This window comes from Suricata suricatta, chromosome 5, assembly GCF_006229205.1.
Source record: "Suricata suricatta isolate VVHF042 chromosome 5, meerkat_22Aug2017_6uvM2_HiC, whole genome shotgun sequence".
In the NCBI taxonomy this organism is placed as follows: domain Eukaryota; kingdom Metazoa; phylum Chordata; class Mammalia; order Carnivora; family Herpestidae; genus Suricata; species Suricata suricatta.
In genome coordinates, this window is record NC_043704.1 from 93649189 (window position 1) to 93672798 (window position 23610).

The 23610-nt window shown below is 40.6% G+C and overlaps 1 protein-coding gene across 6 annotated transcripts in view; it reads left to right on the forward strand.

Moving 5' to 3' along the window:
- TNIK (TRAF2 and NCK interacting kinase) overlaps positions 1-23610 on the forward strand; it is a 374995-nt gene that overhangs the window by 203628 nt on the left and 147757 nt on the right. For all 6 annotated transcript variants that reach the window (XM_029939880.1, XM_029939882.1, XM_029939881.1 and 3 more), the window contains one exon: positions 12552-12608. In XM_029939880.1, coding sequence (XP_029795740.1) covers positions 12552-12608 — 57 coding nt within the window. The remainder of the gene's footprint in view (positions 1-12551; positions 12609-23610) is intronic.

Genomic DNA, 23610 nt, shown 5'->3' on the forward strand with positions numbered 1-23610 from the left:
GATTTTAACTACATTTTTTAGGATAAAAGATATATGACTGTTTAAAATCACCCCACCCCATCTATGCCTATACCCATACCCACACCCATACTGATATCCATGCCCACACCCATATCCATACTTATACCATGTATCTAGACACACACATTCTTACAGAGTCCTTACAGGGGAGGCATTTGGTTAGAAGGACTCATTGTAGTCTTTTTTTTTCATGAGAATCATTATAACTTCAGTAAATTGCTCACTAAATTTCATCTGTCGCCTGCGTTCCTGTTCAGATACAACTAAAGCCTATTGAAATTGATTTTTGTGTCAGCAACAGAGCAGAGATTCAGTAAGAACATGAAAGCTTCCCTTTCATTACTAGTCTTTTTTCCCCCACATTACTTTAGATTTGGTGGGCCCTAATTATATTCCAGTGCTTCTCCGGCTGACATTTCTTTTGTTTTAATTAAAACTTCTGGAGGTTTGAGGACACTGTGGGAGAGAGTTTATTCATCAGCAGCCCTGATAGTCAAGTGGGTCCCTATTTGTGTCCCTGCTGCCTGAGAATAGTAGCTGGGGACACAATGGGCCTTTCCCTTTGTTTTTTTTCTCCCCACACTGGTGCCATTCTTTCCTTCCCCCATAACTCTAAGCTCCCAGACCTGTTCTTGCTGCTGCCATAGACACTCTGTTATTAAGTAACCCAGACGGCACTGTGGGTAGACTGGCTTCCTATTGAAGCCATAAATTAGGTGAAATGAAATGCAGCACTGTCTTTTTTATCATCATCATTATTATTTATCTCTGCCTGGTTGCCTAGGGGGCCTCGTGGTGCAAAGCCAACCCACCCACTCCTGACCACGTGGTTGTAAATCTCCAAAAAGATAGGGCTGGTGTTGGGCTGTAATTGACAAACCAATATAGTCCCGGGGAGAGAGCGTAGTAGATCTTCTTAATCTGCAGCTGGGAAGTGGGATGGAGTGAGCAAAAGGGTCTGCCAGCGGTCCCGAGGGAAGACAGGGCCACCTCCTCAAGTAGTCCCTAAAGAGGGAACTGTTGATTCAGAAATCTGACAAAATGAGCTACCTTTCTCCAAGAACTGTTCTGCCTCAGTTAGTATTCTCTCAGGAAAAGGGAATGCAGAGATGGAGGAACCTGAGCAGGGCAGCATCTGGGCCTTGCTTCTCTCTTATCATATCTTTCTCTCCCTGACTCTTTCCTAGGTCAGGTAAGTTGTGAGATCATGGAATGCAGAGCGCTACTACCTGCTCACACCTCCAGGGCGCAGTCTGGTGACCCAGAGGGTTGGTTAGCACTTGGTAAAGGAAACAAAAACAAAACCTCCTTGAGCAAAGTACTCTTTTCAGGCCATGTGGCCTTTTCCTCTAGTGACCATACTAGGAACCATTCTCACAGTTTCTTATTGCTTCAGAGAAAAGCTACCTGCCACTCTTACATAGACATTGCCCCAGATTCTGCCATGCTTCTTTCGGGTTAAGCCATGATGGATCACTGGAGTCTCTCTGTTCACTGTGATTTGAGGCAGCTTACAAGGCCCACTAGGTCTAGAAATTTCACGTTTCCAGGTATCTTTGTCAGATGCTGTCCTAGACAACGACAGGAGTTGGACACATAAGTCCAAGTCCTTGCCTTTGAGGAGCTTTTGGTTCTAGAAGTAAAGCAGCCAAAGGCTTTGGGGACTGAGTGAGCTCAGAGGAGAGAGAAGTGGGTCCCAGTATCATTCACACAGTCTCCTGTAAGCTACTAAGGGCTGTCCACAGTTGCACTGAACTCCTATAGCCTGCATCAAGAACAGCCCATCTTTGTATCTTAAGGGGATTACTGACTGCTCTATCATGCTCTACCCATGTATTTTAAAACACTGCTTGGACTCTCAGATTTCAGAGTACTAAAATCTCACCCAATAGAAAAACCCCTTAAAAAACAAAAATAACCATTGAGAATCAACATAAAGTTGTTTACTTTTATGCTTTAAAAATTAAGAATGTTTCATTAAGGACATTTTTTTTTCCATCGAAAATCTTAAAGGAATCTACTTAAGTTGAATATCTTCGACTTTCTGGGGAAAAAAAAGATGCCACAGACTCCTCAGTTTTCTCCTTTTCCTGAGGTTGAGTATACACCCTCCTGGACTGCTGTCCAGGAATCAGGGCTTTTATTTATTTGTTATTTATTATTTTTTTAAATAGTTTATTGTCAAATTGGTTTCCATACAACACCCAGTGCTCTTCCCCACAAGTGCCCTCTTCCATCACCACCACCTCTTTTCCCCTCTCCCCCCTTCCCCTACAACCCTCAGTTCATTTTCAGTATTCAGTAGTCTCTCAAGTTTTGCATCCCTCTCTCTCTCCCCAACTCTCCTTCCCTCTTCCCCTCGCCCTGGTCCTCCATTAGGTTTCTCCTGTTCTCCTGTTAGACCTATGAGTGCAAACATATGGTATCATGGCTTTTAAATGCCATCTGTATCCGCAGGGGCCACCCTGACCCAGGGAACAGGGAGGCTTTGGGGCTGGATGGGGAGGGGTGGAACATTGGAGAGGCCTAGGAGTTGGCTGCATGCATATTCTTTTCCCATCTTTTGAACCCCTATATCTAGGGGGTTCAAAAATCCCCCTGGAAATCATTTACACAAGCCGTCAATGATTGTGGTAAACCTGTGGCATAAATTAGATAAGAGCCCATAAGCTCTTTGGTTTTGAGCTCCCTTTTTTGGATTGAGAGAAGAGGTTACTGAGAAGTATGTTCCTGGCTTAAGGCCATGGCCAAGAGGCTGGTTCTGCTACTTTTTTGAGCTCTCCTCACCCTGCAGCCTGTCTGCCTCGTCACTGCTGTCACTTCAGCTGTGCCTGCCTTTCCTGGGCACAGGCATTAGGCTCCCTGCCATGGAATCTGCATACATTAACTATTGTCTGCGAAAAATTGTGACTATTTGATTTTTTCCCTTTAATCATCCATTTTGATTTATAAACTGAGCCAGACTGGCAGCCCTGAGGACAGGACTCCTCGTTTCCAACAAAGAAAAATGAGAATCTTTTCTTCCCCACCCTGTGTCTGAGAGCAAGCCTCATTCTCAGTTGGCCCCACCCTGAACAGTCTTGAAAAGAATCCACTTTCTGCCTCACAGAGGTGCCAAACAGAGGAATTCACAGTGAGTGGTGTTGAGCTGGGGAGCGGTTGCTTGGGAACTGTCCTGTCAGTGCCTCGCTTCGTCTTTGCCACAAGTCTGGGTGCAGTGACGGCTGGATCACAGTTTTACAGATTCGGAGGGCAGGATTTCTTTATGCTGCTCATGAATGGCACATGCAGGCCAAGGAAAAATAAAGTCCTTATTTAACCTGGGGAAATCCTAGGTGCAGACACTCGTCCAAATATATCCTGTGACAGTTCATATTCCTTGATTAGAAGGATCTTTGGAGTCTTTTCATGAAGTTGTTTTGTCTACTTCTTTGACTCAAGACATGATGTATCAAAGAAAGGTAGCATTCTTAAAGATGTCCAGATGGGTCTCTTAACTATGCTTTAATATTAACTGGGACTAGCAAATCAAGAGTACACCTTCATTCTCATCATGATAGCTCAGAGGGAAAGCTGAAGCCAATTTCTAGTCTCTGCGATCTGTGAAGAGGGGAAGTCAATTGGCTTCTCTATCATGTTTAAAAGAACTTCATCTATTAAATTCATCTTCTCATATCTTATTTATGAGTGAGATGACTGAGATTCTTTCTCACAGTCCAACCCCATCTGCTCCCATGTACTTTGTGCCTAGATAGCAATGGGGAAATGGGGCACCTTGTGGGGCTCAGTTTTCTAAGCATCTGACTTCGGCTCAGGTCATGATCTCATGGTTCATGAGTTCAAGCTCCATGTCAGGCTCTGTGCTGACAGCTCAGAGCCTGGAGCCTGCTTCAGATTCTATATCCCTTTCTCCCTGTGCTCCTCCCCCACTTGCTCTCTCTTTCTCTCTCTCTCTCTAAGATATATAAACATTAAAAACGAAAGAAAGAAATGGGGGGAAATGGGAGAAACTGATGTGGACATATGGATTGTGTTGACCATGAACCCAGGTACAACCCTCTGATCTCACTACTTGTCTCACTGGTAAGCACCTACTTACTCTGAGTCCCTGCTGTGCCAAGCACTGTAGGAGGTGCAAGACGTGAAGGGTAAACATGTATCCAAACCATCCCAAACCTTGTTGATTTGATCTTCTAAATATCTCTTGAACCGATCCACTTTTCACTCTCTCCGTTACTTCCATCCTAGCCCAAGTTGCCATCCTCTTTCAATTGAATTAATGACTAAGGTTATAAATCCTATTTTTCCATCATCCTTTCTGTTTCCTCTGTTCTCTGCCCTGCCCCTAGAGCGATCTTCTCAAAATGCAAACTTGGTGACTTTACGCTCTTGCTTTTTCCCCTTCACTGGCTGCCCATTTGGTCTTACGATAAAGGCAGATTTCCTCAAAGTACACTGTAAGGCCCTGCATGGACTTGCTAGGTTCTTTCTCTCCACTTCAGCCATACTGGCCTATTTTTAGTTACTGAAATGCTCTAGTAAATAGCATAACAGGACCTTTGGACATGGTGTTCCCATTACCTGGATATATTTCCTAACACTCAACTTAGTTCATTTTATTCATCCTTTAGGTCAGAGTTTTTGTAAAACAAAAATAAAAAAACTTTCACCTCAGATCCAGTAAGAAATATTGTGCATTATATCAAATAAGGAAGAAAGAAAGGAAGGGAGGAAGGGAGGAAGGATGGAGTCTTTGATGGAGTTCCCTGGGAAACAAATTTGGAGGATAGAGATTGTAGGAAGTATTTTGGGGAGTGTTCTCAGAATCAACACCTGTGGGAGAGTAAAGATAGATTTGAGTAGAGGGAGAAATTGATTGCCCTAGGAAATCCCAAAAATCCCAAAAAGGAGCTTTGGAGCTGGGATGGCCCTTCAGAGTTGTTTCACCTTGACATAAGTGATGTAGGCTTTTATATTCCTACATCGACCAGTCATTGAATGCTTGCTACCTTCATTCATAGTCATTGAATGCTTACTCGCTCTAGTCAGGGAGAATGGCCTTGGATCTAGCTATTCTCTTTGGCTAAGGGCAGCTCCTGAAGAGAAGCAGAACACCTCGGTCCTGAAGAAGGGATTTGTTTGGCACACCACAGTATCCATTATAGTCAATCCCTTGTGATGCTCGGACCTGCTTATTTTGTATAAGTTTGGAAACAGCTCCTCTAGTATTCTAGCTGGTCTCTCTTTTTTTTAACAAAGTTATAAGAAGCCCCCAACTACATCTTACCTAATGGTCACAGCTAATGCTCATCATTTCCCTCCTTTACTATCCATTTTGCTTCTCTTCTCCTTGGTTACCATCTTCCTGTTACATGGCTTTGTCGGAGTGACCTGATCCTCATTCCTGAGAAGTCTGGGGTGTACTTAACCATACCTTTCTCAAGCTTGACTACTGCTGTTGTCCCTTGACCAAATTTTGAGTGGCATTAAAAAAACACCCCTTCTCTTCTGCAGCCTGAGGGTAGAAAAAGCTGAGGACCAGACCCAGGAATTAATTATCAGGGTAGAAGAAAAGGTTTAATCCCCAACTTGAGTCTAACTGGGAAAGAATGAGACTCTAAAACTTGAAATGGATACATCCAATTTGATGTGCTTGAGAGCTTGAAATCTTCTGTTTTTCTGACCCCTGTGAGCCTACAACAGCGATGTTCCCATGTTATTTGAAGACAGTGCACAGGTCTTAGGATTTAAACCTCACCTCCCTGATGATTTTCACAGATTGCCTTCAGTTGATGATTAATTGCTGTTGGCTTTTCTTTGTTTTTCTCTAGTACATCAGTGGTTCTCAGCAAAAGTAGAAGCCATCTGATTCCATTTTTTTTTAATTACTGTTTCTTTTGGACCTCTCAAAAGTCTGAAATATTGGAATCACTAGTGAATTCTCTTGCATCTGTATCCTACTCTACTCCAGTTCTGTACTAGTGAACATCCTGACAGTGACACTGCTACAGTGTGCCAGGGACTATCTGAGAGGCTTATGGAGGTTTCCTTGCAGCTACTCTAAGAGCCTGTCTCCTTGAGCCATTTCAGGTGTCTTAGGTAGAATTCCCCTGGAAACAGCTCTAAGATGGGGATTTACATTCAGGAATTTTACTGAGGAGTGGTCTTTGGATCTATACCTATGAAAAAAATAGAATTAAGGGGAAGATAGAATAATTACAGTGCAGTCTTAAAATGACCACAGCCATCGCTAGAGGAGGTAAGGAGAGGAGGTGTCCTTCAGAATTGTCCCACTTTAAGGCAAGAGGCTGGGCCTTTTATACTCCTGTGTCAACCAATCATTGATTTGGGTATCCTTAGTAGGGAGCATGACTTTGGCGGTGTGTTTGTGGCTGAGGGCACTTCCTAGAGATCGAACTGGCTGAGAGCTATCGGATGTTTCAGTCTTGAAGGGAAATTCCAGGTGATGCACTATAGCATCACTGATAGATAGATAGATAGATAGATAGATAGATAGATAGATAGATAGATAGGTAGGTAGATACATGTAACCATGACTTTTGATCCATGAAGCAACAACTGCCAATACTACATGTTCTACATGCTGATTTTTTCTCATTTGATTTGATTTATTTTCATGGTTCTTTGTTGGATTTTTGTTTATTTTTTTAAGTTAGCTCTATGCCCAACATGGGGCTTGAATTCACGACCCTGTGATCAGGAGTCACATGCTCTACCAACTGAGCCAGCCAGGGGCTCCAATTTTCATGGTTCTTGTGATGCACATTTTGAAAATTATAGCATTGGGTATTATCAGTAGGGTTTGTGTAAGATACCGTGGAAATGCAACGGTAGAGCACTCACTTGCAATTAGGAAAGTGAAGTCTTCCTCGACAAAGGGGAGATCTCATCTAAGCTAAACACAAAGAGCTAAAAACATTCTACCTGTAAGTGAGTCCTTGGACAGCAGGGAAGGAAATCATAGGTAGAGTGTCTGCATTTTCCACAAACCCAGTTTGCTCATGTGCTCTGCTGGAAACAAATGTATTTCAGTGACCTAGAAATGAAAGTACTCTTTCTTCCAGGCTAGCCTCAGGCTAGCCGCTCTAAAGCCATCTTGCTGTTCCTTAAAAAATAACAGCAATAACAGAGCCAAAGCTTACATGGCTATTTCAGACAAAATCATTGTTTTTCTTTTGCATTCATTTTAGGGAGGAGGTAAAGGGGTAGAGTACTATAGTCCTTGAGTGATTTAGATTTCACAGCAGCGTTGAGTTATTTTGTAAAGAACAAGAATCAGCAGATTTTTTTTTAACCTCCAGTGTGAGGAAAAAGAAAGGAAGAAGGGGAGAAGGGTATGTTTGTATGTGTGTCTGAGGATGGGGTCAGAGCACACTCACCAGTTCCAAGTGACCCCCCACCCTTTGCTTTCCTGGACGCGAGGCCCCTTCTTCCTCCTTTCTTGTGGTCTGGCTTGTATGCTTGAGGACATGATTGACAGACAATAGGCGCTGAGTCCTTCTCGAATACCAATTATGCCTTTCTAGAATTAGTCTGTCATTTTTGTTATTGTTGGTTATTTCAGGGGGAAAAAACATTCTTTTATTAAAAATGAGTCAGCAACTGCAGTCAAACAAGATATTATTTTCTAATTTTTGTGGAGAAAAAAACTTTAACCATTTTGTCTCCCAGACAAAATGTTTTTTTCCCAGAACAAAAATTATCTTGTCTTTGGTTGAATATGTATTTAAAAATTTTTTAATGTTTTATTTATTTTTGAGATGGAGAAAGACAGAGCATGAGATGGAGAGTAGCAGCGAGACAGGGAGACACAGAATCTGAAGCAAGCTCCAGGCTCTGAGCTGTCAGCACAGAGCCCAATGTGGGGCTTGAACCCACGAACGTGAGATCATGTCCTGAGCCGAAGTTGGAGGTTTAACTGACTGAACCACTCAGGCACCCCTGGTTGAATATGTATTTTAGATCCAAATATAAGACAGAGTCTATGTTTAGATTTTTTTTGTTTTTTTTGGAAAGTGAAAATAAATTAAAATCAGGGGTAATGTTAAATGTTCACTTTAAAATTCTTCTGTCATAGTAACATTCTCCCATGTTGCCTTGCCCTCAAATTAAAAATTTTTTTTCTTTTAAATCCTACTTGAAATAGAGATGAATGTTTCAATGTTTAACTTCAGTTAAGTAAAATATGAAAAGATTTGTTTAAAATCGGTTTTTTTTATTTTAGTGATAATAATTTTTAATTCAGAGCTGGATGGCAGAAATGGGAAAGAGGAGAAAGTGTCCTGGGTTAGATCCTCATTAATTGTGAGATTTTGTCCTCATCTCCAAAAGTGTAGTGGGTTAGGCACCTTAGGGTCTCTTCCTACTCAACTTCTTTGTGACTTTATCAAGTTGCGTCTTTAAACACCGTCCTAACAATGACGATGCCTCGGGTTTCCAGTGATCATTAGGTCAGCTGACTCTTGGCTATTTCCTCAAAGTCAGCCTTAATCTGGATCCTAATTTGGGTTGACATTCTCCAGTGATGTAAAAGGCACCTCGTGCCAGGTGGCCTCCGTTGTGGGCCTCCTCTATCAAAGGTTGACAGCTCAGCAGACTTCCTTTTCTAGAGTGCGGGGTGGGGGGGGCGGGGGGATGCCTTTGCCTGGGACTGAGCTGAGGCTGCTAATTGTTCATCTCCAGGATCTCATTTAAGCCCAAACTGCCATCATGGGGTGTATTATTCAGTCATCTGTCAGAGTCATCGAGAACAATTCTTCAGCTTAGGTTAATTTTTTTTTTTCTCAGTACTGGCCTTTAATGACACTATAGCAGTTTTAAAATAAAAACAAAGACAAAGCAACAACATACTCTAAATTCAAAAAAGTAGCAGATATTTATTTCAGACCAAGAACTGCCCAGTGCCTTGAATTTGAAATATGAAATGGGTTGCTTGTATCCTGTCTGTTCCCTGTCCTTGGGCCTGGACCAAGAGCTAGATCTTCTTGGCTCCCAGGCTGCTGGTGGAAAGAACTAGGTGTTGACATGTCTTTGTAACAAATTCTTAACTCCAAGAGGACACCCTGTTTCTTAAGGAGTTAAAGATCAAGTACAGCATTTCTCAAACTGTGTATTGACAGAGGTGCTTTGGGCTCCCGCAGGGAAAGAGAAAGAGATGGCCATCAGAGCAGACCAGAGTTTGCTGGTCAAGCTTGATTACATGTAAGATTGGTGGGAGGGTTCCTAGGGAGGGGCCTCCTATAAATGAAGCCAGAGAAGAAGGAAGGGAGAGTAGGGAGGAAAAAGAGAGAGGGACAGCAGGGAATACTGGTTCTTTGGGCCCAGTGCAATAACCCAAACATGGACACATTCATGGGTAGCACAGAGGTGAGTGACAGTGAGGATTCAGAGGAGGTGGTACTTAAGTTGAATCTAAGAAGAGTAAATAAATGTACTAGGGACTCAGGAGGGCATCTTAGGCCAAGAAAACACATCATCAGAGAGCAAGAAACAATATAGTACATTTAGAGAACACAAATAGTTGAGACTCAAGGACCATGGATTAAGAGCAGATGGGAGCATGCCAAGGTGGTATAGCAGATAAAGGGTCAGTTCTTAGGGCACCCTGCAAGGCATATGCAGGTGGTTTTGCTCTTATCTGGCTGTATGGAACTGTGAAAAGAATTTCAAGGTGGGGGCGCTTGGATGGCTCAGTCTGTTAAGTGTCTGGCTCTTGTTTTTGGCTCAGGTCATGATCTCGCAATTCATGGGTTCAAGTCCCACATCAGGCTCCGTGCTGATAGTGTGGAGCCTGCTTGGGAGCTTGGGATTCTCTCCCTCCCTCTCTTTCTGCCCCTCCCCCACTCACTCTGTTTCTCTCTCAAACAAAAAAAAAATTTCAAGGTGAATCATCTGTCTGGTACCAACCAGACCCTCTATATTTGCCTTCAGTTTTCCTATCCTCCTTTAGTGCTTTAGTAGAGAAACAGCCATTGTTTAAGGTATGATTTATGGCTCTTACTTTAAAGACGTTATACAGTTGACCCTTGAACAACACTAATTTGAACTGCATTGGTCCACCTATATGCAGATTTTTTACAGTACATATTGTAAATGTATTTTCTCTTTATAATTTTCTTAATAACATTTTCTTTTTTCTAGCTTTATTGTAAGAATACAGTCTGTAATATATATATATGTGTATATATATATAAAACATACAGGATATATATTTTTAATGTTTATTTGTTTCTGAGAGAGAGAGAGAGAGCGAAAGAACACAAGAGCATAAGCGGGGGAGGCACAGAGAGAGAGAGAGAGGGAGAGAGAGAATCCCAAGGAGGCTCCACACTGTCAGCACAGAGCCCAGTGCAGGGCTGGAACTCATGAACTGTGAGATCATGATCTGAGCAGAAATCAGAGTTGGATGCTTAACTGACTGAGCCACCTAGGTGCCCCAAGATACATGTTAACCAACTGTTTTATGTTATTGGTAAGGCTTTTGGTGAATAGTAGACTATAACTAGTTAAGTTTTGGAGAAGTTAAAAGTTATACATGGATTTTTGACTCCACAGGGGTCAGTACCCCAAGAGTCAGCTGTATTCCCAAAGAAAAGCTGTTGATTCCTTTGCTACGGTCATCATCACAGCATCATAGACTCTTACTGGGACTGGACAACTCTGGAGGCCATTTAGTGTTTATCAACAAAGGTGCTGTTGCTGCTTCTCCCTGTGTGAGCCTCACTGCAGGAAGTTAATATTCCTGGCCTCTGGACACTGAGTTGCAGTAGCACTACACTACTTACTCAGTCATTGCCAAGACTATCTCCAAATGCTCCTTGGGGTGGAAAGGGGTGGTGGTAACAATAATACTTGCTCCCTCACCTTCAACCCTGAGCCCCTTTCCCCCACATTTTGCAGATGAGGGACCTAGGGCTCAGATGGGTTACATCACTTGTCCCAGATGAACCTATTGGTCATGAGCAGAACCTGGACAGGACTCAGGCTTCTGGAGCTTCAGTTCAGGGCTCTGTGAGGTAACACTCCAGGCTCCTCCCTCACTGTCTCAAACGTTGAAATATGTAGGAGAGGCTGTGCCCATGATCATATTGGGTTACCAAGTTGATGGCTCCTTCTTTCAGCTCTTTCCTGACCAAGGAGAAAAGGGAGGGAGCAGAATGGGAGGTGGAAAGGTGAAGGAAGTGCTACTAGAATCAGAGCAAATAGATGTAAAAGCTGAGAAGGACAAGAATCAAAGAGGCAGACAGCATTAAGCCTCTCCCCACTTCCCAACTACAAGTGTCCATGCCTCTATCACAGGCTGTTTTCATCCATAAACATACCACTTCATCTGTGGGGTGAGCACCCACCATTCCAGGTACTGGAAATATGACAATGAGACATGACCTTGGCTTTCATGAATCATATGGCCTAAAAGGAAAGACAACATTTAACATTAAGCACAAGACAGGGTGATAACTAATCACAGACAACATCTGCTGACAGCATGTCTGTGCCAGGCTTTGTCAAACACTTTATATACATTATCACATTTAATTTTCACTGTAATCCCAGGAGTCAGGTACTATTTCTCCATTTTTCAGATGAAGGCACTGAAGCCTAGAGGGTTAAGAGACTCATCTAAGGTTATGCAGCTGGGATTTGAATCCAACTGATCTTGGAAGCAGTAGCATACTCCCTGGTAGCAGTCCTAGTTGAAATGTATTTTAGAAACCATTTATAAAATGCATTTGGAAGTTAGGCATATTGATCATCTTTGCTACTGAGAGTGGGAAGTGGACTTTAAGTTTCTCAGGAAGCAAGTGAAGAGAAAGCTTCTGGTCTGGGGTTACCCTTCACCACACCCTATTCTCTTCTGATTCTGTGTGGCTAACACTTCATTGTGGTTCCAATGGCCCAAGATGGCGGCTTTGGGGAAACAGTTCAATGCTGTCCCTTTGATCACAAATTTGGATTTATTGCTATCTGTTTTATTTTAGGCTCACTTTTAAGATAAAGATAAACTTACAGTCTCAAGTAATAGCAGAGTCATATCCAGTTGAGACTGTTACAATACAAGATATTTTCATAATCAAGGAACCTAAAGTAGCTTTACCGACTGAATATTTTCTGACAGAGGAGACACTTGCGTCTCCCCACCCAGACCTAGCTCCTCTTTCTCTCACGTAAGGCTTTACCTCCCACCTTGGAGAGAAGATAGAATCAGGTTATTCAATATTGCCGTTTTTGGTTAACTTGACAATCACTATGAAAACAAACCCAAAAAACAAAGTGATGGAGATGTTTTACAAAGTAAACACTAAATAGAAATTGATCCTTAAAGCATTTAAGATTTCTGTGTGTGTGCGTGTGTGTGCGTGTATATGTGTGTGTGTCTGTCTGTCTTTCTCTCTGTCTTCCGCACCGGCATTCTATAATGGTGATCTAGGTAATTATTCTCTATAGGTGGAACTGAGTGTATACATCGCTTATCAGAACTAAAGTCTTCTATTATTTTTTTTCTTTTACAGGGTCGTCATGTTAAAACAGGCCAGCTTGCAGCCATTAAGGTTATGGATGTCACAGGGGTAATGTATCTTTATCTTGCTATCTTGTATCTTTATCTCAGTAGCTATATATTTATGATAGAAAAATTAGTAATAAGAACTCATTTTTTAGGAACAGAATTTTAAGTGTCTGAGATCTTTCCCCACTATGCTTAGCAGAGAGTGGTAAGAGAATTCAACAGCTGACTGAGACCAAGGATAAATGATTCTAATTAAATTAGATACCTACACACTGCTTTATGTAGTTAGAATAAATAATGTGTTTTGCAAATTTACATAAACACAACCAAGGATATTTGCATATGAAGATAGAACATGGATTTGAAAGTATTAAATGAATAATGCGGAGATTACACAGAAGAGATGGGTCTTAACAGTTTTCCCAAAAGTCCACCTAACACTGGAGTAGATAAGAGTTTGGGTAGCTCTAAAATCCTAGTAGGATATTTAACATAAATAAATATTTCCCTCCTCAAAAATATTGACCAAATAATCCAAATAGCCAAAAATTCATGTTATGATGGATTGATACTGAAACAGAATTTCTGCTTGCATGATCAAAAGGAATAGACTTTATTTCAAATACAATCTTATGCTTTCAATCTTTTTGCTGGGGCTATCTAAAATATTTTAATGTCTTTTTGAGAGTACAGAACAAAAATCAGACTTGAAAAGACTCGCTGGACACCAAAAGCATGTTAATAATTTTCCATTGTTCTGGGAATTTTTCTAAGATGTCTGCATGCTAAAAGCTAAAAGACTAAAGTCTTTCATGCAGCCCAGAAGTGGTTTATTCAATGTAAATCAACCCAGAATGAATGAATCACATGAAGATATCAAGAGCCAACATACAAATGTTAAAAAGGGACATAATATATCTGCTTGTCAGACTTCGATCTATATCTTTTCCGCCTAGTTTGTTACCATTGGTAAATATATATATAGTACACTGTTTATTATAATCTAACTTCACTAATGTTCATTTATACCGCATATTGTACTGACTTCCTTTCCTTACTCATTAATGATCTGCATTCATCTTTAAATTATAGATACTTTTCACTGGCAAAAAATCGTTCCCATGTTTATTGGCACTTAGATAAAGTACTCCCTTTTTTTTTGTCCTTTTATTTATTTATTCAAATACATTATTCAAATTTCAGAGGCTCCAAACTAGTTCAAATATTTAATCCCAATTAGTTTATTAGTTCACCTGGCCTTTACTGAATAAAAAACTGCATGTAGACCATATTAATTAGGTTTAGATTTTGCCACTTGAAACAGAAAACTTAAAATAACTAAGGTTGGAGCACAATTCAAGTGTCTTGCTCTCTTATGTTAAAGGAGTCTGGAGTCTAGGGATGTATGACAACAATGTGGCTGAGTGGCTTCCACCCTAAAGGTCACTTCCATGGTTCAAAGTGTTGTCAGATTTCCATTGATCACATTCTTTGGCAGCAAGAAAAGAAGAGTGAGTGGGTGGGAGCAGAAGGGTACAGAAAGGAACTCCTTCTACTAAAACCTTTTCTACTTGTATACATTTCTACTTAACTTCTGCTTTCATTGGCTATACCTAGCTGCAAAGGAAACTGGGAAGTAGTCTTTTATTCTCCCAAAATGTGCAGTTAAAAATCTGGGTTCTGTTAGTCAGGCATGAAGGGAGAATGGATACTGGTGGTCATTAGCAAATCTGATACAAAAATCAAGATCAGGTACTACCGGTCTCTACCCAGAAACCTATTATAAGTATGTAAACACTTTGCAGAGTTTTTACCACAAAACAAGTCCATTTATTTTGCAATTCTGCTGAAATCATACTACTGTGTTTTCCCTGGATTGAATAGGATCTCCATATAATGTGATGCACTTGGTGATTTTACAATTACTGGTTGTGGGTGGAGTCCAAGACGTTCATGCTGTAAAGCTCTGTTGTGTGGTTCTGTGGAACCACAGTTCATTTACATTGACATCAGTAATCTCCGTGCACAAAGCTGTATGTTGATGCACAAAGTATGACTGGAGAGCACTGAATATTACTTCTCTAGTTTCTAGTTCTATTTTTGAGACTTTAAGTTGCTTGAAGAACCACTTACTATTGTTAGACCACCTTGCTTTGGAATGAACATAGCTATTTATCCCAGCATATGTATATTCAGCTTAAGGATTGTCAATTAGCCCTTTTAAACTGGGTTCCACAAGATAGCAAAGCTCTATAGAAAATAACTTGAGAGTCTCTTTTCTCAGTTCTCTGGAGGGTGGTACGGAGCGAAGGCTGTTGCCAGCACATAGGGAGTCAATCCATTACATACAGTGGATGCTTTATGTTATTTAGGTGTAATTTTCTATGGGAACCCTTGTTGAAAAGGCTGGGTAGTTTCCCTGATTCAGGCGCATCATTGAGTATTTTGTAACCACTGACCATTTAACAAAAATAAGTATGGAGCCATCAGGAGATAGTTGTCTTATTTCCCTCGGCGTGTGATACAGTGTCACATGACTTTTGCATCACCCTCTTACACACTACAGTCAGTGTAAGATTTCCTTTGTGGAATTTGTGTGGTATCCTCAGAAAACAATCTGTTTCATTTTGCCATGTTGTCTTTTGTGTATTATGGAATTCTGCAAGAGCTTCTTACCAATTATTATAATTGTGCTCATTATAGCTGCTCTGTTAAAAACGGAGATGAATCCTCAAAGGTCATCTTTGTTAATTGTTTGCAGTAATCTACTGCAAAGTTACTATAGTTTATTGTAATGAAATTGATAAAACCATAAGCTTGATATCAATTTTTAAATTATTGTTTTTATTCTACGCCACTCGTCTCCCTTTTTTTTTTTTTAATAGAAAATACCCACAGAGAGAACTGGATATAACACTTCTGCTCTTCTGGTTTTAGTGCTGAGACACTTCCAAAAATGCCTATATATTTGTCTCAGAATTAGTACGTCAACTCAGCCTCGGTCTTTGAAGTTGTTTTAGTTCCTGAAATAATTATGAGAATTTCTTCATTTCGCAGCTTTCTGGGGATTCCTTCCCATCTGGGTTTGTGTATTCTAGATTTGTCTACAATATCTAAACAATATTGGGGGCTCTTGGGTAGCATTTCTCAAAGCAGACTACAAGCTTCAGGGAACTGTCAGCCCTCCGGTGGTCTTCATGAGAAATGCAGATTTCCAGACCTGCTGTCAAATTTCCTGATGGAACCTCAAAACCTGCCTGTTTTACAGGCTCCTCAAGGACTCCAGATTCTAGGCTTTTATATTCACTGTTTTCTGCCACCATGTGTGAACAGACTGTGGTTCTTTAATCACCCTGTAAATAGTTCTCATTTTCATTTGGATAAAAATTTCTGGTGTAAACTAGTCCCTTTACAATGATATCTTGAAGCCGACATAGGGCTTAAGGAGGTAACAACTTAACATCATAGGTTTTCACCATTACAATGACTAGTTTGATCATATTACTCAGGACACCATGAGTTGTAGTACCAAAGCCCCACTGAAACCAAATGAAGCTGAAAAATGAAAATGGAAATTATTAGAAGTCACATAGTGTGATAAGGAATGTTGTCTCTATCTTTGTGCTCTGCTTTCTTCCCACCAACAGGTCCAGGCTCATGTTTTAATTACTTCACTATTGATAGTCCCAGCACAGTGCCGTTCTGAGTATCAGTGGTGCAACTTGGGTCATGTCTTGTTTTCCTGAGCCATCCCTTGTTTTCTCCCTCCATATCTGGGTTGGGTGCCTGGCCCTGGAAGCCATAGGGACTAATGGTTGGAAAGGTTGATTCATGAAAGAAAAGCAAGAGAGATATTTGAGAAAAGGGTGGGAAGGATGCTGAGTAGATAAAACCAGGAGAATTGCAACACGCAACTCGATGGTTGGTATCAAATACCAATGTAGTGGATGTGCTTAAAACTGATTTGGTTCTTAAGTGCCTCTCTAAGTACCTTTGTTATGTTTCAGCCAGAAATAATAATAATGGTAACTAACATTGGTGGAGTGATTATGATGAGCCAGAACTCTTTTAAGTACTTTCCATTATTTAATCCTTTCAGTAACCTACAAAACAGCTTCCATTAGCAGCGCCACTACAGAGAGGAGAAGACCAGGCTTATTAAGTGTCCAGCTCAATGTAACACGTGCATGGTGGGGTGACTATTTCAGCCTGAGCAATTTAACTGGATTCTTGAAATCCATCATCTCAACCACATTGCTATAGGCCTCCAATTAACATAGAAGGGCATTTAGTGTTTAATTTAGTGTGTGTTTTTTTCCATCAATATATTCAATAAACATTTATTAAACACCAAGCTTTTGACAGGCACTGGAAGTTCAAAGATGAAAAAGGAACTCACAACTATACAACTTTGCCCTAAATATTTAAAATAAAACTAATGCATTTTATAATAAAGTTGTAAAATTCATGAGTCAAGTTACTTATGAAGTTTGATATTGACAGTGAGGTAGAGTAATTAAGTCCAGGAGGGACAATCGGGCAGACATTCCTGGCCAAGGAAACAGCTGTGCCAAGGCATGGAGGCTGAAATAGCGTGAAGTATATTCTGGAAACTATTACATAATTTAGTTTTAAAGGGTTGAGGAGAGAGCAATACAAGATCATTCTGGACAAGATAGGCCCAGGTCATAAAGGAATTGAATTGCATGACAGGATTTGACATGGTTTTCAAATTTTCTATTCTCCCAATAGAACATTTTGATCAGATACTCTTAGGCAAAAATCCAATATATAAAAGAGATATAAACTTTTTTTTAAAACCAGGGATGGGAGTCTGTAAGTCCTGGTTCTTTCTTCAAACCAGTACAAGAGTCAGTTTGGGAGCCAGAAGTTGACTGGTAAAGTAATATAATGGGATTTGTCTACTAGGAGAATCCATTTTAAACCCTGCTTGACTGAGTTCCTATTTTAGTCCTGCTTACTGAATTCCTGTGGCTGAAGCTTATGACCAGTCTCCATCCTTCTTTGAAGGGCAAGGAAGTGGTCTCCCTGGAGCCTCTGGTAGAGGACTTTGCTCATAGTTAATGTTTGCTGAGACTGGACCCAAAAATATCCTTTCATCTGGATTGTTTTGAAGAGTCAGGGCACACACTGCTCCGAGCACATTTGGTTCCTCCCTCCCAAAAAGAGACTGTTCAGTGAAGCAATTGGTAGCACAGAACACAACATTATTAATAATAGTAATAACAACAACCATGGTCAAAATAAAAATGGCTAATTGAGGTCTTCTCATGTGCCAAGCACTGTTGTACTTGGTACAACATATGTTAACCCACTTAATCCTAGAAACAACTCCCATTAGTGGACACTGCTACTGTGTTTATTTTACAAATGAGTACTTGAAAGCATGAAGAGCCTCAGTAACTTGTTCAAACCCATGGATAGTAAATGGCAGAGTTGGAATTCAAAGTCAGCCAGTTAGGATGTGTCTACCCTCCCCACCCGCCCAGCCCTGTTATAAGAATGAAAGATGAGGGAGTATCCGTGGAACATGCCCTGCAGACTCAGGTAGAACTGAGATCACCTACTACCTCCTTACTGACAGTGACCTTGGGCGGGAGAGAGGCCAAGACAGAGGAAGAGAGAGAATCTGAAGCAGGCTTCATGCTCTCAGCACAGAAACCACTGCAGGGTTTGAACTCATAAACCATGGCATCATGACCTGAGCCGAAATCAAGAGTTGGACACTCAACTAACTGAGCTACCCAGGTGCCCCATGAGTCTCATTTTTCTTATGGGTTGATTGGAAATAGAGACATCACAAACTTGTACTGAGGCTCAAGCGATATAATATCTAGTGCTTGGCATATAACAGGTCCTCAATAAATGATTTTAACTATTAGTCCTGGTAAGATACAGTGAATGTCTAAATGGGGCAGGCATGAAGAATGGAAAGAGGAATTTAGAGTGTGCACTAAACTTTTGTCTTTAGTAGATGGTAATGTGGGGATGGCAGCCTGTGCTGTGAACTATGTACCATCCCTGGGTTTGTCTCTTGTTAATGCATGTAAATAGTTTGACTCAGCCCTGTCTTCACAACCTCAGTTATAGAGTTGTTAGTCTTACCCGCAACAATATTAGGCTCACCCCAAGCATGTACAAAATGACGGAGCAAAGAGGAGGATCTCTGCTAGATAGAGAATGTACAGCTAGATTCTGGAAGCCAAAGGCTGAAACCATAATCATTCATTCAAGAATGAATGGGTGTGCTATGTTCTGGAGCGATAGCAGTGAGTAGAACAAACACAGGCACTGACTTCCGGAGTCTTAGGTTCCAGCATGCATAAAAGACGTAAAAACAGCTGAACAATTACTTAATCACAGTTCTGATTAACTTCTAGGGAGCGTACAGAGAGTGTTAAGAGAGAATTAAGAGGAAATGAATCTATACGGATGGCTAGTATGTTTCCTGATAAAGTGACAGCTAAGTGAGGTCCGAGGAGCTTGGTTTTGTGTTCCTCGGACTGGGAGAGGGACATTCTCGGCTGTGGGGGTCTCACTCTCAGGTGGGTTCAACAAAGCCTAGGAATCCCCAGCCCACACCCTTCTGCTGCAGAGACCTCTCTGGACACTTCTTTGGGACTTCTCCTTTGGGGCTTTTCCAGTAGGTGTCTTTAGCAGACAGACCATCTGATAGAACACATGATGAGAACTTTTAACAAAGAAGAGATAAACATGCTATTTTTGTCTCCATAATGCCTTCTACCTTTGGGGCTATATTTAATGCTTCAGTTCTATATGGTATACAGCATTTGGAACTTAGAAAGCTTCTAGAGCTCTAAAAATGAACGAGCTGAGCTTCCCACTACCTGCAGATTTCAGCATCTCCCCCTGTACAAGTTTGTGATGTCTCTATTTCCAATCAACCCATAAGAAAAATGAGACTCATGGGGCACCTGGGTAGCTCAGTTAGTTGAGTGTCCAACTCTTGATTTCGGCTCAGGTCATGATGCCATGGTTTATGAGTTCAAACCCTGCAGTGGTTTCTGTGCTGAGAGCATGAAGCCTGCTTCAGATTCTCTCTCTTCCTCTGTCTTGGCCTCTCTCCCGCCCAAGGTCACTGTCAGTAAGGAGGTAGTAGGTGATCTCAGTTCTACCTGAGTCTGCAGGGCATGTTCCACGGATACTCCCTCATCTTTCATTCTTATAACAGGGCTGGGCGGGTGGGGAGGGTAGACACATCCTAACTGGCTGACTTTGAATTCCAACTCTGCCATTTACTATCCGTGGGTTTGAACAAGTTACTGAGGCTCTTCATGCTTTCAAGTACTCATTTGTAAAATAAACACAGTAGCAGTGTCCACTAATGGGAGTTGTTTCTAGGATTAAGTGGGTTAACATATGTTGTACCAAGTACAACAGTGCTTGGCACATGAGAAGACCTCAATTAGCCATTTTTATTTTGACCATGGTTGTTGTTGTTATTACTATTATTAATAATGTCTTGCTTACAGACTCTCCCCCATTTTGGTGGCTATGTCTGTCTAGGTCTCTGCACACGTGCACACATGCTGGGTGTATGGCCAAATATCAGAGAGATTCCTTAAGAGCAAAGAATGACCCTGAGGACTACTATCTATGCCCTCCAAACTAATGAGGGTGAGCAATTAGGTTCACTCACTCTTAAACATGTTTTACCTCGTTATGGTTTGTATTCAGTAGTGCCTTTCATTTGTGTACCTCTAAGCATTTGATCAAAATTATAATTAATTCTCTTATCTTCCCAGTGAAGTGGAGATGCATGCAGGTGAGGATATTGGCACATAGAGGTATGAGGGGTACCTGGATCGGTGAGCGTGCTATTCAAATCCAGGTTTGCAACCGGGCTTTTCAGTAGTGGACTGTGGGGTCTTCTTCTGTAGATTCCTTCCTTCCTCTGTGCTGTCAATGCGTTTCCATTTCATATGTATGCCCCCCTTTGGGCTTTATCAGGTTCTCTCTTATTGAGCTCTTCTTCTCTTTTGTGGCTTGACTTCCCCATCAATATGTTGGCTCTCTTCTCGGTGACTTGAAGCTCAGCCTTTGTGTTCCCTTTATTGAAAGTCCTCTCTCATTTAAAGCCTACTGACTTTAATGAGCCAGGAACAGAAACAGTGCATTTTTCATCACTGTACCTCCTGCAGGGCTTACTAACCTAGAACCTGGTACATAGCAGATGCTATACAAAATGATAATATATATGTGAAAACAAGAGACCATAGAAAACATAATGAGTAGAAAGCCAGATAAAGGAAAAACAAATCCAAATAATAGGCCACAGAAAACTCAAAAATTATTTTCTCCTGCTAACTAAAACACAAAGGGGGGGCATTACCAATTACACTGTTTATACCATTAGAAAAGACTCATTCCAATTCCTGTGAGCTGTTACCTGAATTATAGGTCTAGGGTCCCTGGTGATATAAGCCATGTCATTTATGGCAGACTTTAGGGAAGATAGTGACAACACTACCAGGAGTAAAACTCATTTACTTCTGTGTGTTACTTGATCAAGTCTCCTTTTTTTTTTTTTTTTTAAATTCATGGTTTTCTAAGGAGTCATCATCAGTGGAAGCTTGGGTGTGAGAAAAATGCACATCAGGCTGTGCTAGCTGTATCTCTAAGGGACAGCATTTCCCAGCAGGAGAGAGCAGGTTAGCCTCATGGGAAAGAAGAACACTGTAGATTGGCACTTTCATCTGGGTATATTCTAGTTTTGACACTTCAGGGCTCCCTTACTCTGGGCATGTTGTTTAACCTTGCCTTGTGGATAATACCCCTTCTCTTATAAAGTTTGCATGAGAAGTAATTATAGTGATTTATAAAGAAAGCATTTGAGAACAATATGCAGAACACTATGTTCAGTCCATATTATTATTATCACAGTGTCACTTGCAGACATCTTTCCTTTTTTCTCTCCATGGTACCAACAATCCCTGTAAGAGACAACATACCATACTCCTTCCAGCTACAAGACCTTGGCAATCACTATTTTTCTGCACAAAAATCAGTTCCCTCCATAGTCACACCGTGTTACATTTTTTTCTTTCTTCCCAACTGAGTAACCCCCACATGGCCTTCAGAATTCAGCTCAAACTTGAAATTCTTGGTGCTGTCTCCTGATGCCTCCCATTAGATTAGCTATCCATACATCTCCTGTTTGTAATTGTTCACACATCTGTGTCACTCTTTGATTCCCATCAGTGTTCCCTACTAGCCTATAGTTCAGTGTCATTGTAGCAGAGCTTGAATCCATGATGCCCATTGTTGTATTATTGTATCATTAGCATTTAGCATTGTGCCTGGGGTACAGTAGGCAGTTAAATGTTTATTGAATGAATTCATTAGCTTAAGGCTAACATATACAGTAAATCCAGGCCCTGCCTGCAGAATGTCAAGGCAGTCACGGTTCGCTTAAGGCTTATGTCCTTTGGCCACTCTGGGTCTGTTTCCTTCGACCTATAAAAATATAGTTTACAGGTGCATAGCCCCACCTTGAGATAATTTTACGAGACCCATAATACATGCATAATTATCATCTAACTTTTAATATGTTTTCATTTTTAATATTTAATAAACTGATTTAAGAAACCCTCAAACTGTATGTTATATGCCAACAAACACACTGGAAATTGGCAACCTCTTCATTTGCACTGCTAGGTTACTCCAGTTGTGTGCACAATTTCATTCAGGAAGAAGAATTTCCATGGAAATTTCAAAGTTTTCTCTTTAAAAAGAGAAATTTGCAGTTACTTATCTTGTTTCCTCTATGCCTTGGAAACAAAACAAAACTGAAAATTAATGAGATCCTGAAGCTGATATGGGACTTTATATTTCTTTCAAACACCTAGCGTATTCACTAAAACAGCTTCTTTGTTGTTGTGGATTAATTTCATAACTAGATATGACATAGTTACACTCACAAAAATAAATGTACTGATTTTAAAAGTCTAGTTTTTGTTGATGCTCTATGTTGGCATCCTGAATACAATTTCTACTGGAAGAAAGGATTTCACCATTACAAATTATTTTAAAATGCATTTCAACTACATTCTAGAAAATGTCAACCACCCCTTTAAATTCTAATAGTCTGGGATTCTTTATGAATAAATTATCTTTAACTTTGTGTCCTATTCCATCAACAGTTGAGTTGAATATGAGAGGGAAAGTAACACAAATAACTGCCTAATGCCAACACGTGCTGTGGAAAGAAGGACAGTTGAGCAGGAGCAGAAGTGGCTCCACCTGGTGCCTTGGCTGTAGTGGCACTGATGGGTCTATGCATCTCATACTTCTGAGTTCAGACTGACCAGTCCCTCGGATAAGGGTTACACAGTTTTACTCTTGTTCATGGATTGAGATCTAAATATTGGGCAAACTCTTTGTTACAGAGCACACTAATATTAAGTGTCTTATTAATTCCATTCTTAAATCCTAGCATATTATAGATACTTAAAGTATATTCCCCGTGTATTAAATATGCAACTTAAAATCCCTTCTTTATCCCTTGATATCATTCATAAGCAAATACTACTGGGTGCTAACAAGTTTCTTTAACTGGAGGACCAAAGGCGGGTTTCTCTTCATCCCTGGCTTAAAATGTTCCCAGACACTTCTTTCACGATTAGCAGCTTTAGTTTTATAACCATGGGTAACTGGAGTTTTCAGCATAGAATTAAGAGCACTGGCTTTAGAGTCAGAGGAATCTTGGTTTGAATCTTAGCTCTAACATTTAAAATATGAATGAATTTGGGGGTTACTTAACCTCTCAGAAATTCATTTTCCTCATTTGTAAAATGGGATCATTAAATCATCTACTTCATAGAGTTGTTTGACTATGAAATAAGGTAATATACACAGTCTCTGGGACATAGTGAAAATTAGCTCTGGCTATATTTTATAACCATGGTATCATATTATTATATGCTATAATCACTAGAAATAGTCAGTGCCTTAAAAGCATCTCCTGGAAGCATTCATTTCCTTACACTTGAAACCCACTTTCTTCTCACATGGAAAGGTTA